This window comes from Zalophus californianus, chromosome 7 (assembly GCF_009762305.2).
Source record: "Zalophus californianus isolate mZalCal1 chromosome 7, mZalCal1.pri.v2, whole genome shotgun sequence".
NCBI classification, from domain to species: Eukaryota; Metazoa; Chordata; class Mammalia; order Carnivora; family Otariidae; genus Zalophus; species Zalophus californianus.
Window position 1 is genome coordinate 9,832,083 of NC_045601.1, and position 15,564 is coordinate 9,847,646.

At 48.5% G+C, this 15,564-nt stretch overlaps 1 protein-coding gene across 7 annotated transcripts in view; it reads right to left on the reverse strand.

Annotated features, from left to right (window-relative positions):
- Positions 1-15,564, reverse strand: part of SYNJ2 (synaptojanin 2) — a 103,265-nt gene that overhangs the window by 29,805 nt on the left and 57,896 nt on the right. For 6 of the 7 annotated variants that reach the window (XM_027601885.2, XM_027601886.2, XM_027601884.2 and 3 more), the window contains exons 7-12: positions 12,911-13,007; positions 10,348-10,520; positions 8,767-8,848; positions 7,853-8,002; positions 7,612-7,777; positions 156-347 (exon numbers count right to left, since the gene is read on the reverse strand). In XM_027601885.2, the coding sequence (XP_027457686.2) occupies positions 156-347; positions 7,612-7,777; positions 7,853-8,002; positions 8,767-8,848; positions 10,348-10,520; positions 12,911-13,007 (860 nt within the window). The remainder of the gene's footprint in view (positions 1-155; positions 348-7,611; positions 7,778-7,852; positions 8,003-8,766; positions 8,849-10,347; positions 10,521-12,910; positions 13,008-15,564) is intronic. The other variant, XM_027601887.2, reaches the window with a different exon arrangement.

The window sequence follows — 15,564 nt, forward strand, 5'->3', positions numbered from 1 at the left end:
CAGATGTGCTCTGGACACCCGCACCACAGCCCTTTCTAAACCTTCTGAGGTGTGAGAACACCAAATACCAAATCGCAGGAGTCCCGGGCTGCGGAAGAGGTGAAACCCAGGGCTCCCCGGAATCTGCATGTGGCGGTCAAGGCAGCGGCGCTCACCCTGGGGTCCCGTGAGGCTGGCGCGCTTCGGGGAGTCGAGCAGCCAGTCGGCCAGCTCGGCCGTGCCAAGGAGGTTGCTCCTGAACTGCTTGCCTCCGTTCACGTTCCAGGTCCCCGTGGCAATGCGGATCCGCTTGAAATGCGTGAATTCCGACTGGCGCTCTGCCATGGCTCTCAGGATCCTGGGCGTCACTGCGAGGAGGCAGGAGAGGGCGCGTGTGTCTGCATTGCCCAAGCACGCGCCTCCTCCCAAAACATGCAGGGGGCTCCCTGTCGGAGAGGGCGCTGCAGATCCTACACACTGGGGCCAGGTATGCTCCTCGAGAAGGTAGGAAGAGGCTAAAGCCAGGGGCACCTGGGGGGCTCCGTCGGTTGGGCGAATGCCTTCAGCTCAGGTCGTGATCCCGGGGTCCTGGGATCGAGCCCCGCATCAGGCTCCCTGCTTGGCGGGGAGTCTGCGTCTCCCTTTCCTCTGCCTCTCCCCCTGCTTGTGCTCTCTCTCTAGCTCTCAAATAAAAAAAAAAAATCTTTTTTTTTAAGATTTTATTTATTTATTTGAGACAGAGAGAATGAGAGAGAGAGAGAGAGAGAGAGAGAGAGAGAGAGAGAGAGAGAGAGAGCACATGAGAGGGGGGAGGGTCAGAGGGAGAAGCAGACTCCCTGCTGAGCAGGGAGCCCGATGCGGGACTCAATCCAGGGACTCCAGGATCATGACCTGAGCCGAAGGCAGTCGCCCAACCAACTGAGCCACCCAGGCGCTCCCCTCCCCCCAAAAAATCTTAAAAACAAACAAAAAAAGGAGGCTAAAGCCACCATAACCAGTACGCCTGCCTGGGGCATTTTTGTCACAAAGTCCCAAAAACACAGGACCAGACATTCCTCCTCCATATGCTTTAACCAACCAGACTCCACAGGGAGTCTCTGCCTCAGCACTTCCTCCACGATCCAGTGGGGACATAAGCAAGGGGACACTGCAACCTACCACACTCCGAACGCCTGTATCTAAGACTTGAAACGTCTTACCCCTTCTCTGCCTTTTTCACCCTCCATCCCTCAGGAAAGGTTTATGTTTGCTTTTTGTTGGACTCAAGTCTTTAAAAAATCCTTACTCTGAACCAGGTCCATCTTCTACATATCCAAAATATATTCCATTTTTTAAAGTAGTGACTTACCTCACATCGAAGTCATGCCTACCTACCTACTTAGTAAGACGCTGTGCTACGCAGACCCTTATTTCCGGGTCGACACAAATAACCACCTTGGCTGTTGGAAGCCAAGTGAGAGTCTCCCATGGAAGAATGGAAGCAGCAAAGGGGCTGTGAAACCATGTTAAGTATGGGCAAATTAATTTTTCAAAAATTTCTTAAAGCTTACACGTTCTTATAAGGAAAAATGTTGGGTTCTCCCCTTTTCTCCACTGAGAGCTCTATAGCATTTACAGGATCTAGGTAGTAAGATGCCATTAAAATTCCCTCAAAGAAACCTCTAGCTCATTCACAGGTGGAAGCTAAAAAACCAAAACCACCGTAAAAACCATGAACTCATAGATACAGAGAACAGACTGGGGGCTGAGGGCGCTGAGGTTGAGAAGGGTGAAGGGAGTCAAAAGTACAGTTATAAAATCAGTAAGTCCTGGGGGGCCACCATAGTTTATAATACTGTGTTGCATATTTCAAAGTTGCTAAGAGAGTCATCTTAAAGGGTCTCTTCATAAAAAAAAACTTTTTTGTAATTATGTGTGTGGATGGATATTAACTAAACTTACTATGATAATTTCACAATGTATACAAATATCAAATAATTATGTTGTGCGCGTGAAAGTAACAATGTCCTATTTCAACTGTATCTCAGCTAAGAAGAAGAAACCTCTAGCTATTGACAGAAGCATGACAGTCTTGGTCCCTGAGAGCAGGAGCTGTCCTGAGCCCCGGAGACAACCACTTCTTCTCCCTCTTCCAGTTCTATAGTGTCCTGGGACCCTAACAAAAGGAGGTCACTCTCTGGTGATGGGGATCAAGAACCCACTGGGGCTGAGAAAGGGTTTCCGGTAGGAGTTAGCACTCCGAGAAATTGACACGTAGAATAGTACAGGGTCTCCTGCAGCATCTTCTTGACTTTCCCCCTCCTCTTGGCTTGGAAACATACAAGAAAGTATAAGAGTGGGCTCGCACTCAAGGCCAGAAAGCACAGGCCCCCAGGAAATACAGTGATAGCTGCTACTGTATACATATTTTGTATATTCCTCTGCCTCAGTCATGCCAGGACCAGGTACCATTCAACTAGAGTCCATGCCTATCACCCAAAGCCTACCAGCATTACTCAAGCTGGCCAATCCTAAGCTGTTTACCCTGTCTTGCCTTTCCTGCGGAAACCCCAATAAACCCCTGTGTGGCATGCCCTTCGTGTCTAGGACCTGCAAGTATAGTAGAGATTTCTTTAAACTGAGGTAAAATTGGTATATAACATTACATAAGTCTCAGGTGTAAAACATTACAGCTCTACATCTGTATGCCCTACAAAATGTCTAGTTACCATCTATCACCATACATTTGATCCCCTTCTCCCATTTGTCCACCCCCCCACCCCGGTAACCACCAATTTGTTTGTATCTATAAGTTTCCTTTTGTTTTAGATTCCACGAGTGAAATCACGTGGTATCTGTCTGTCTCCACCTAACTTATTTCACTTAGCATAATACCTTCAAGGTCCATCCAGGTCACTGCAAAAGGCAGGATTTCATTCCTTTTTGTGGCCAAGTAGTATTCCAGTGTGTGTGTGTGTGTGTGTGTGTGTGTGTGCGCGCGTGTGCGTCCATTACATCCTCTTTATACATCTAGTGATGGGCACTTGGCTTGTTCCATTTCTTGGTTATTGTAAATAATGCTGCAACAAACATAAGGGTATGTATATCTTTTTGAATCAATATTTTTATATTCTTCAGATGAATCTGCAGAAGTGGAAGGCTGGATCATATGGTAGTTCTATTCTTAATTTTCTGAAGAATCTCCATACTGCTTTCCATACTGACTGTGCCAATTTACATTCCCACAAACAGTGCACGACTCCCTTATCTTCACAACCCTCTCCAATGCTTGTCTTTCTGACCAGTGTGAGGTTAGATCTTACTTTCATTTTGATTTGCATTCCCTAGTAATTAATGATGTTGAACATCTTCTCATGTGCTAGTTGACCATCCATATGTCTTCTTCGTAAATAGGTCTATTCTGATTCTCTGCCCATTTTGTAAAAATCAGGTTGCTTGATTTTTTTGTTGTTGCTGGTGAATTGTAGGAGTTCTTTACATATTTTGGATATTAACTCCTTATCCAATTAGGATTGGCAAAAATAGGGCGCCTGGGTGGCTCAGTTGGTTAAGCGACTGCCTTCAGCTCAGGTCATGATCCTGGAGTCCCGGGATCGAGTTCCGCATCGGGCTCCCTGCTCAGCGGGGAGTCTGCTTCTCCCTCTGACCCTCCCCCCATCTCATGTGCTTTCTCTCTCTTTCATTCTTTCTCTCTCAAATAAATAAAATCTTTAAAAAAATAAAAAGGATTGGCAAAAATATTCCCCCATTCCGTAGGCTGCCTTGCATTTTTTTTTTTTTTTTGAGGGGGGTAAAGTGGGAGAGGGAGAGAGAGAGAGAGAGAATCTTAAGCAGGCTCCATGCCCAGCATGGAGCCCGATGCGGGGCTTGATCTCACAACCCTGAGATCTTGACCTGAGCTGAAACCAAGAGTCGGACGCTTAACTGAGCCACCCAAGCACCCCTGACTTTTTTGTTCTGGTGATTTCTTTTGCCATGCAGAAACTTTTCCGTTTGATGTAACCCCATCTGTTTATGTGTGCTTTTGTTTCCCTTGCCTTTGAAGTCAGATCCAAAAAAACATTGCTTAGAGCAATGGTGGAGAGCTTACCACCTGTGTTTTCTTCTAGGAATTTTATGATTTCAGGTCTTATATTCAAGTGTTTAATCCATGTTGAGTTGATTTTTGTGTATGGTGTAAGATAGGGGTCTAGCTTCATTTTTTTGCATGTGGCTGTCTAGTTTCCCCAACACCATTTATCGAAGGGATGGTCTTTTCTCTATTGTATATTCTTGGCTCCTTTGTCATAAATTTCCTGTCCATATATGCATGGGTTTAAATCTGGGCTCTCAATTTTGTTCCATTGTTCGGTGTGTTTTTACACCAATACTATATTGTTTTACTATAACTTCATAGTTTAGTTTGAAATCAGGAAGCTGGATACCTCTACCTTTGTTCTTTTTTCTAAAGATTGCCTTAGCTATTTGGGGTCTTTTGTGATTCCATACAAATTTTAATGTTATTTGTTCTAGTTCCGTGAAAAATGCCACTGGAATTTTGATAGGGATTATACTGAATCTGTACATTTGGGGTAGTATGCATATTTTAACAATATTAATTCTTCCAAACATTAACACAGAAGATCTTTCCATTTATTTGCCTTTTTCAGTTTTGTTCATCAGTATCTTACAGTTTTCAGAGTACAGATCTTCTACCTCCTTGGCTAAATTTATTCCTAGTATGTTATTCTTTTTGATGTAATTGTAAATAGAATTTTCTTTTTTCAGTCTGATGATTTGTTATTAATGTATAGAAACACCACAGATTTCTGTATGTTGATTCTGTAACCTGCTACTTCACTAAATTCATTTATTAGTTCTAACAGGTCTTGGGTGGTCTTTTGGGTTTTCTATATATAGTACGTCATTTGCAAAGAGCAACAGTTTTATTCTTTCTAATTTGGGTGCCTTTTCTTTTTCTTGCCTAATTGCTGTGGGTTGGACTTCTGATATATGTTGAAAAAAAGTGGCTAGACTAGGCATCCTTGTCTTGTTCCTGATCTCAGGTGAAAAGCTTTCAGCTTTTCACCATTGAGTGTAATGTTAGCTGTGGGCTTGTCATATATAACCTTCATTATGTTTAGGTAAATTCCCTCTACCCACTTTGCTGAGAGTTTTTATCAGGAATGGATGTTGAATTTTGTCAAATGCTTTTCCTGTATCTATTGAGATGATCAACGGGATTTTTTTAAGATGAGAGAGAGAGAGAGCGCACACATGAATGGAGAGGAGGGGCAGAGGGAGAGGAAGAAGCAGACTCCCTGCTGAGCAGGGACCCTGGGATCATGACCTGAGCCAAAGGCAGACACTTAACTGACTGAGCCACCCAGGCGGCTGATCAACAGGATTTTTATCTTTTGTTTTGTTAATGTGGTATATCAGTAGATTGATTTGCAGATGTTGAACCATCCTTGCATCACTGGAATAAATCCCTCCTGATCATTATAAATGATCCTTTTGATGTGTTGTTGAATTTGGTTTGCCAATATTTTATTGTAGATTTTTATGTCAGTGTTTGTCTGTGACACTGGCCTACAATTGTGTGTGTGGGTGTGTGGCATCCTTGTCTGGTTTTGATATCAGGGTAATGATGGCCTCATAAAATGAGTTTGGAAGTATTCCCTCCTTTTCAATTTTTTGGAAGAGCTGTGAAGGACAGATATTTAATCTTTGAACATTTGGTAGAATTCACCAGTGATGCTTTCAGGCCATGGGACTTATATGTATTGGGAGGGGGTTTTTTGGTTTTGGTTTTAATTTTCAGCCACTCTATTTTATTTTTTAAAATCTCTATGCCCAACAAGGGGCTCAAACTCACAACCCCAAGATCATGAGTTGTGTGTTCTACCAACTGAAATAGCCAGGTGCCCCGGTTGGGAGGTTTTTGATTTTTGATTCAATCTCCTTACTAATAATCGGTCTATCCAGATTTTGTATTTCTTCATGATTCAATCTCGGAAGAATGGTATTTATCCATCTCTTCTAGGTTGTCTGATTTGTTGGCATAGAATTGTGTGTAGTAGTCTCCTGTGATCCTTTGTATTTCTGTGGTATCAGCTGTAATCTCTCCTCTTTCATTTCTGATTAGCGACCTCTGCTTTTTCTTGGTTGGTCTAGCTAAAGTTTCATCAATTTTGTTTTATCTTTTCAAAGAACCAACTCATAGATCTTTCCTGCTGTTTTTAAATCTTTATTTATTTTCCACTCTGATCTTTATTACTTCCTTCCTTCTATGGACTCTGGGCTTCATTTGCTCTTCTTTTTCTAGTTCCTTTGGTTGTAAAGTTAGATTGTTTGAGATTTCTCTTGTTTCTTGAGGTAGGCCTGGATTGCTTTGCTCTTTCCTCACAGAAGTGCTTTTCTGTGTCCTAAAGATTTTGGTGTGTTGTATTTCTGTTTTTGTTTGTCTCTAGGTATTTTTTTTTTTTTATTTCTCCCCTGCTTCTTTGATGACCCATCATACGTTGTTCAGTAGCACATTGTCTAATCTCTACATTTTTGTGTTTTTATCCAGTTTTCTTGTAATTGATTTCTAGTTTCATACCACTGTGGTCAGAGAAGATGCTTGATATGATTTCAATCTTCTTGAATTTATTAAGACTTGCTTTGTGGCATAACATATGACCCATCCTGAAGAATGTTCCATGTGTACTTAAGAGGAATGTTTATTCTGTTGGCTTTTGGGTGGAATGTTCTGCTTATGTCTGTTAAATCCAACTGGTCTAATGTGTTGTTTAAGGCCAATGTCTCCTGATTCATTTTCTGCCTGGATGATTTATCCATTGATGTAAGTAGGATATTAAAACCCCCGACTCTTGTTGTATTGCTGAAATTTTTCCCTTCAGGCCTGTTAATATTTAAATATCTTAGTGCTCAGATGCTGGGTGCAGATATATTTATACCCGTTACGGCGTCATTTAACGGACCCCTTTATCATTACGTAATGCCCCTTGTCTACTTTTAGTCTTTGTTTTAGAGTCTCGTTTTGTCTGCTAGGTGTATAGCTATGCCAGCTTTCTTTTTATTTTCGTTTTTGCATAAAACATCTTTTTCCACCCTTTCCCTTTTCGTCTGCATGTCTTTTTTTTTTTTTTTTTTTAAAGAGAGAGCAAGCACGAGTGAGAGCGGGAGGGGGAGAGGGAGCGGGCCTTAAGCAGGCTCCATCCATGCTGAACATAGAACCTGATGCCCAACGCGGGGCTCGATCTCATGACCCTGAGATCATGACCTGAGCCAAAGTCAAGAGACAGACACTTACCTGACTGAGCCACCCAGGCGCCCCTGTATGTCCTGACATCTGAAGAATAAACTCTCTTTTTTCCTGAGCCTCCTTTTGTGGCTGTACATGACTGACGATCTCACAGAAGAATACAAACCGTAGCTCTAGGCTGCTTAAGTCCCGTGGTCAAGCTGAAGTCATAGGCCAGAAGGGCCGAGCACGGAACAGCTCAGGAGAGTGTCTGCTCCCTGCCTTTTGGGATTACATGAGGAGGAGAGGGAAGGACTGGCTAGCACAACCCGCCCCCCACACACTCCCTCCGGGTGGCAGGGCAGCCAGACATCTCCATGCAAGCAGAGCAGGAGCCCCCTTACCCAGCAGGGCCGTGTTATCCAGGAGCATCCTTCCTTTGTCTGCAGACTCCTCGGTGTAGACATCCCCAACTAGCAGCAGCTTGATGGCCTCCTGCTTCACCCCATCAAAGAAGTTGGACTGGATAGTGCGAGACACGGACCGGGCCCCATCCTTCAGCTTCCCTACCTGCCATGAGCCAGACCAGAGGCTGTGAGAGGGATCCATGCAGGCCCTCCCTCTCTCCCTGTGGCCTGCCCTTACCTTGGCCTTCCCTTCCAGGGCCCGGCTGCCCGTGAACATCTTACTCAGGCTGTGCCCGTTCAGAGACCACATGGCTTTGAAGGACTCCACAAAGCGGTCAGCGATGGGCTTTGAATTCAGCCCTAGGCTCTTGAGCTGCAGATGAAGGACCTGGATGAGAAGTAAGGGACAGATGTCACTGTCTTCTCACCTGGACGCTCCTACCACCCACAGCTGCTTTGGGTGAGTTGTCATGAGGCATTATCCCAGTGAGTTCCCGATTTGGCAGACTGTGGATCACTCTGTGCCCCTCCAGAGAACAGGGAATCCTTGCAGCAAAGAATGGGGCTTCCTACCACAACTCACCCAACTTTATCCAACCTGGTCTTCATCATGCCACCAGCCCTCCTCGGGCCCCTTACTCCTGACCTACTCCCCCATGCCCTGACCACCAGAGGGATGGAGAGCAATCAGGGATAGCCTGGCAGACAGCAGTGACCCCACCCCTTCCCCCCAGCAGTGAGCCAGGAGAGGTCAACCAGGCATTAGGCCAGCAGGCCACTAGACAGACTCAGGTCTCCCTCCCAGGCTTCAAATCCAGCCTCATCTCAGCCAGCCTCACACAGCCCTTGCCCAATCCAATATTCACAGTAATCATTACAGAAAACCACTGTTTCTCAAGGTGGCCCCTGGCACCTTTGGGTGACCATGTCTGGGATGCATTCCATAAAGTGTGCCTACAAATGGGGCGAAGGCATACAGTGGTATGGGCAAACCAGCCACCCAGGCAAACCTCGCTCTAAGATGCCTGGCACATCTCTGCCCCACGTTTCCACCGTTAGAAAGTTAGCTCAGTGATGTCCCCCTCATCTTGCCGATGGAGGCATGGGACATGACCCAGGTGGCCCAAGGGGCCTCGCATGGCAGGGACAGACCTCGAGTGCGATGAAGCTCTGCACTGTGTTGGTTCGGTCCAGGCAATCAAGGCAGTTCATCCGCAAAGTGCCTTTCTGAAAACTTAGGAAAACAAGAAATGCAAATGGTTACAAGTTGCTGAAGTAGCAATGGCTATAGCACAAAAGCCTATGTTTAACTGCAGGCCTCCAAGAAAACCGGTGCCGACCCTCGCCTACTCTAGTAGCCCACCGGAACCCCCAGGGCACACACCCTGAGGGACCCCAGCATGGCTGGAGTGGCACACACAGCTGGGTAGTTATGAAATACGCCAATTCTCATTATCTGCCGTACTCATGTTCTAGAAACTTTCCATAAACAATGAGTGAATTGAGGGGCGCCTGGGTGGCTCAGTCAGTTAAGCGTCTGACTCTCGGGTTTCGGCTCAGGTCATGATGTCATGATCTCAGGGCAGTGAGACTGAGTCTGGCGTTGGGCTCCCCGCTCAGTGGGGTTCGGCGTGAGATTCCCTCCCTCTGCCCCTCCCCCTGCTCAAATAAATAAATAAATCTTAAAAAGAAAAAAACAATTAGCAAACTGACCCATCAGCAGATTACAAATGCTGAACTACTGCTCCCAGGGGAAATCTAGGGTTAGGTTCCTGCGGGCCTCTGCCCTCACACGTTTTCACCAACTACTCAACACATAACCTTGTTTTACAGCTGTTTCTGTTTAAAGGCACTTTACTACTGATTGCTGACTCATTAACACTGACCTCCTAGTCAACTGCCCTCTAACACAGCTGCACCAAAGCTTCTCTGTCACACGTACTTTCCCCATCAGACACATCACAACCACCTTGGGCTTGGAAACATCTTCCAGCTTTTGGCACTACACTGGGCGCCATTTTAAACAGTGAAATCAATAAAATGCACAAATATGTGACCACGTGGCACCACACAGACCACAGAAAGGACACTTTATCGTTGGAGAGCTGAAACCAAGAGGCAGAGCGTCGCCTGGCTCCCCCTCAGCTGGGAACATGATGTACTCGGGGACTCAAATTTTTCACAGTTCTGAGCATGTCTGTGAATGACCCTGAAAGGTCCAGAAGTACTGATTTGGGAGTTACAAATAAATGTTCGCAATGGACCAATTTGCAAATACAGAATCTGTGAGGAATGAGGATCGACTGCATTGTGATTTGAGGAAAGTGGGCTTCCTTTTTCTGCTCAGCTCTGGGCAGGAAAATCCAGACCCCGGGCTCCTCGGGCAATGGAACTGACACCAGCTATCTGTCTTCACTCTCACGGGCTTTCCTCAGTTTGGACAGTAAATTCTATGGTCGCCACAGCTCCACGTTTTCACCTAGTCCTTTCATTTATCATTTATTTTGCCAGAAAACCACACTTTGCCGTCTATTCACAAAATGCAAAAGCATGTTCTGAAGGCGGGAAGGGGAAGAAGGCACTGGAACCCGGGACCCCCCTCATCCCTGAGCCTGTGGTCCCAGACACTGCAAGTGTAGCTGAGCAGCAGGGGAGGTACCCAGCCCGGGAGGACCCCCGCCGCTCCGCTGGTCACCCGGCACGAGGAGGGGGAGGATGCAGGCGGAGACTCACCGTGGACTTACATTCTCGCCCTTGGCGAACACGTCCAAGTCATCCCAGTGCAGCTTCAACTGGGGCCTCAACAGGTTCTCCAATTTCTCTAGCTTCCCACCTTTGGCAAACTGATGGAAGTCGAAGTTGATCATAGGTGTGTCACCGGCGTGGCAAGAGGCCCAGAGCAGCTTCTGCAGGTGGAAAGGGAGAGAATGGCAGGAGAGCGAGGGAAGGGACATGGTGACCACAAACCTCTCATGGCTGGGGGTGGGGAGGCTAATCGGGGCGCTTGCTAGGGCACACGCTTTAGCTTGAAGGCGTATGGGGGACCGAGCTGACTATCCGTGCTGATCCCGAAACGGAAGAACAAAGACTCGGAGGGCAATACTGCAAAGAGCATCTTGCCTGCAGCGGGGCAGGTCCAGCCCGGGCAAAAGACAGCTGGAGCAGCTCTGGTTCCCTGGCTCACAGCCCTGAACCGACATCACCCTCCCGCAGGGCTCTTGGGAGGGCGCCGAGGAGGGAAGGACCACTCTGTTCTGGCGGCACCCAGGTGTCACCGGCCCGCCAGGGACAGGCAGCCCAGCAGGCTGTGGAGCTCATAATCCAGCTCCCTGTTGATATGGTAACCAGCCCCATCCTGACAAGCGTAAGCCTCAGGCGGGTGTGCTCACTGGTGCCCAATTCTCCCATCAGGGTCCTCTGGGTCCAGCCCAGGGAGACTGCGGGATGGGGTAACGCGTGGTCGGGGCCCGTGGGCCCAGGCTGGCGCAGGACCGGGAGGGGAGGCGAGGCCAGAGATGGGAACGCATAGCAGGTGGGCTCCAGGCAGCGGGGTGTTCCTCACCGAGGCCTCCGTCCCACACGAGGAACCTCCCGGGCGACTCCTGAGCTCTCTCAGGAGCCCTGTGGTAGAAGATGAACCGGCGGCCTCCTCAGGGCACCTGGCCTCAGGCCTGTCCCACCCTGCACCCTCCTGCATAGCTTCAGGTTGGACTTGTCCAGAGTCTCTAATGACCTTGAAAGACTAGAAGGGCTCTGGGCCTTCTGGTCCCTGCAACTCAAAGTGCCCATCCACTGTGAGCCAGAATACCAGTCAGCGCATGGTTGTGACCATCCGGAGAGTCTTGCTAGGAAAAAGAAGCCCATGGAACTGAGTAGCGTACTCCTTCGCGACGTCACATTTTGGAGTGAGCCCCTTGCCGGGTCGTGGCCTGAGGACCTCAGGTCGGCAGCTGGCGCACGGACCTCAGGGCTGAGGGAGCCGCCGCTCGGTGTGACACCAGGGGGTCTCCTCCAGGCGGCATCCCCCTCCTCCCTCCTCCCTGCCCAGCAGCCTGCCCTCCTCCACCTGGGGCCACGGGATCACTGCTGCCTCCTGGCCGACTCGTGACAAAGAGCCCGTCAGCAGGGGGCACCTCTGCTGACGGATGGGGTGCTGAGGACATCCCCTCTCCATAACTCAAGACATAAAGGGAAAAGAGATTCTGTTTCTTTCCTTCTTTTTCCTTAAAATAAGCCATCAGGGTTGCTGCCAAGATGGTTGGGAGGCGAGATACTCAGCAAGCTTATTGCCAACAGCAACAAACCAAACAGGACAAGCAGGTCTGGCCAAATGAAACTGGCCACCAGAGAGTCTGCTCTGAGCACATGGCCTTTCTGAGCGGAGTGGAAGGAGCACCCACTGGGCTCAGCTCCTACTGGCCAGAGGTGAGGAGTCAGGGAGGCAGCAAACACTGCTTCCCATGAGCTGAGGTCCGATTTCACTTCCCCCAGAAGGGGCTTCCTGGATTTTGGAACAGCCAGAGGGCTTTTCTCTGTTAACTGGGGGACACGGGCCACTGGGAAAGGAACATGGACGTCACCCACAGCTCATTCTGGAGCTTTTCACCTAGCAGACTGAATACACTCAGGAGCTCTGGGGACAGGGAGAGGCCTCGGCGAGGTAGGTGGAGCTGTTCCTTCAATCGGTTCCTTCCCTGCTCAGGCCCCCATCCCCCTACACCCCCCACCCCTGAAGCTGCCCGGAGGGGCTTCTGGGAGCCCATGGGGAGCCGGGCAAAGGAAGCTGCTTTCAGGGAGAGCCCAGACAGGGATGGAAGATTTGAAGGCTGAAGTTAGCGGGAGGAAATCCCATTAAGACTCCTTGCTTTAAACTGAGCAGGAGTTCTGAACCACTGCTCCAGGCCCAGTGCCCTGCAGGTGCAGCAGAGCCAGACCAAGGAAGGAAGGGGAGCTCAGGCTCCCTTAGTCAGGGACTGTGGGGCGAAGCCCACGTGTGTGTGTGTGTGTGTGTGCGTGTCCAAGAGAACCAGGGGGGGAGCCCCAGAGGAAATGCAGCTGGAGGTGGGAGATGCTTTGTCTGACTTTGAGCAAATTCTCTAACCATCAGTTCATAAAAATTAAATTTTACATATCAGAAGCCCAAATCACCTAATGCGACAGAGCTGGTGGGAAAGAACTCCCCAAGCATGGTAAGAGCAGTGCAGTTCCCAGTCCTGCATGGAAGCATGCCTCCGCACGGGGCCCTCATGTCCCTCACCCACCGCCTCTCGGGGCCGAGAAGCACCATGGCCTTTACCTTGAAGGCTCTGTTGAGCACCTCCTCTCCACCTCTGCTCCCTAGCAGGTTTACGACCACTTGCTTCCCATACTGCTCCTTCAGAAGCACCATATGCCTGCAATGGAACAGTGCAGCACGTGACCCCGTGTCACCAGCACAGATTGGCGGCCCCACCCTCGAGGACACAGGACAGCACGGTGATCCCGTGTCACCAGCACACAGACTGGCAGCCCCAGCCTCGAGGACATGGGACAGCACGGTGACCCCGTGTCCCCAGCAACAGACTGGCGGCCCCATCCTCAAGCACACGGGACAGCACAGTGACCCGTATCACTAGCACACAGACTGGTGGCCCCACCTTCGAAGGCACAGGGTGCAGGAGGGACCTGCTTGGCACCAGAGGTCCGGGAGGAGCTGTTCCCCAGGACCCAAAATTGGTTGCGGGGGTGGCTGGGGGGAGAAAACCAGTCTCTCCCAGCCACCGACCCCACAGTCAGGGACAAGTGTGTCAACAGTCTGCACGCAAGGCTCAGGCCAAGAATAATTCCCAGCCTATCAGACTTCTACATAAGCATAACATCAGATGGAGGATATGCTGGACTTTCTGTAAGGGACCACTATTAAATCTAGAACAGCTAACTTGGACTTTTATTAACAGAGCCCAAGAAGTGTGATGTGCTACATTTCTGAAATTAATCTCTAATATACTTGGTACCTTCCTTCTCTAAACTAGAAAAGCTGGTAGGAGGGTTGTTAACCTCAGTGTCTGTTATCTAAGTGCCCTATTTCATTATGTGTAATTATGTGTAAACCAAGCAAGAAGGCACAGTAAAATTTCAGGCTTTAGAAAAATATTCATAGATCAGAGACTTTTAAAAAAATACATATGTTGCGGGGCACCTGGGTGGCTCAGTTGGTTGAGTATCTCACTCTTGGTTTTGGCTCAGGTCACAATCTCAGGGTCGTTAAGATCGAGCCCTGAGTCTGGCTCCATACTCAGCGTGGGGTCTGCTTGAGATTCTTTCCCCCTCCCTCTTCCTTGGCTCCTCCCCTGCCCATGCTCTCTCTCAAATAAAAAAATAAATGAAATCTTTAAAAAAAAATACAGATGTTGAAATATTAGGGAAAGACTAATATTTATCCTTTATCACCAGCTTTTGAAAAGTTAACTTTACAATCTTAATGGTAGGAGTGCTTAAATGTAATTTAAAAAAATATAAGGAAAAAGACAATACAAAAAGCAAAAGCAAACGTAAACCATATTTTCATCACGTAATATTCATGCCTAAAGATAGAAAAAACATTAGAAGATAGCACGCCACAATATTAAAAGTGGTGGAATTTTATGTGACTTAAAATCTTTTTCTTCTTTACAGATTTTTGTATTTCCCAAATTTCTAGGATGACATTTTTTTACGCTAATTAGCACAAAAGAACCAATTTTAGCCCAGTAAAGGAAAAGACACTCTCTTACCAACTTTGAGGGGTTAGCACTGTCTAGTAGAATATGGATTCTGAAAGGGGTATTTTGAATTTAGGTCCTCTGCTGACTCGGTAAGGGTGAGCTCAAGGATGCACCTGGCAGCCCCGCCCTCCCTGTGAAGTCCCTGCCCCGGGAAGAGGTAGGGCTCAATCAGACTGGTGCAACTGGGGGCTTCTGCAAAGCCTGTGCTCAGGGTGAGGGTCTCAGAAGAGATGGAGTGTGCATGGCTCAGCCCCTCTGGGCTCTCCTGGGTCTGCCTGCCCGGGGAAGGTGTGTCCTGGCCAGAGGTCAGATACATGGAGCCAAAGGGCAGGCTCTGCTCTGGTGGCAAGTCTGAGCTGCCCAACTCTGTTGGGCCACTGAGTGAGCACTCATGATCTGGGGGTGAAATTCAAGGAAGCCCACTGTGGCCACACCTGCAAGCTGACTCCCACAATGCAGCTTATCAGAAATAAGGCTGATGTGTGACCCTGTGTCTTAATAGGTTCCAAACCCAGAGTTGGAAGAGAAACAATATCGCTCATCACACCAGCCCCAAGCACCCGTGATCAAATTATTCATCCCTTCTGAGCTGTTCCTTTGTACCATAAAGCTAATCCTCCTCCTGTAAAAGGAGGGCTAAAAAGCAAAAAAAAGTGACAAGTCAGTCCTTGGCACAGCGGAGCTGGTTTCCCTTTCCTTCCCTTTTTAAAAATATTTATTTATTTATTTGTGTGAGAGAGAGAGAGAGAGAGAGCAAGCACACAGTGGGAGAGGGAGAAGCAGACTCCCCACTGAGCAGGGAGCCGATGTGGGGCTTGATTCCAGGACCCTGAGATCACGACCCGAGCCGAAGGCAGATGCTTAACGACTGAGCCACCCAGGCGCCCTCCCTTCCTTCCTTTTAATTTTAAAATAAGATAATACACTTACTAGTGATACACTAAGACTCACCTCAGGGCTCCCAGGGGAAGTGCTGGAGCCCAGCTGGAGACCAGCCAGACTCAGCCCGGCCTCCATGCTCTGGGCACCCGGGGCCCTTCCCCTGCCTGCCCGCCCGTTACCTTTGTGTGGAGCTCCTTGGAGAACCGGGAGGCTTTTTGGGACATGAGGAGTCGGGGAAGCAGGGCGTAACAGAGCTGCCAGCAGGGAAACACACCCTAGGGTCCATCCCGGGACCACAGATGCAAGCAGCTCCGCGCAAAGAGAG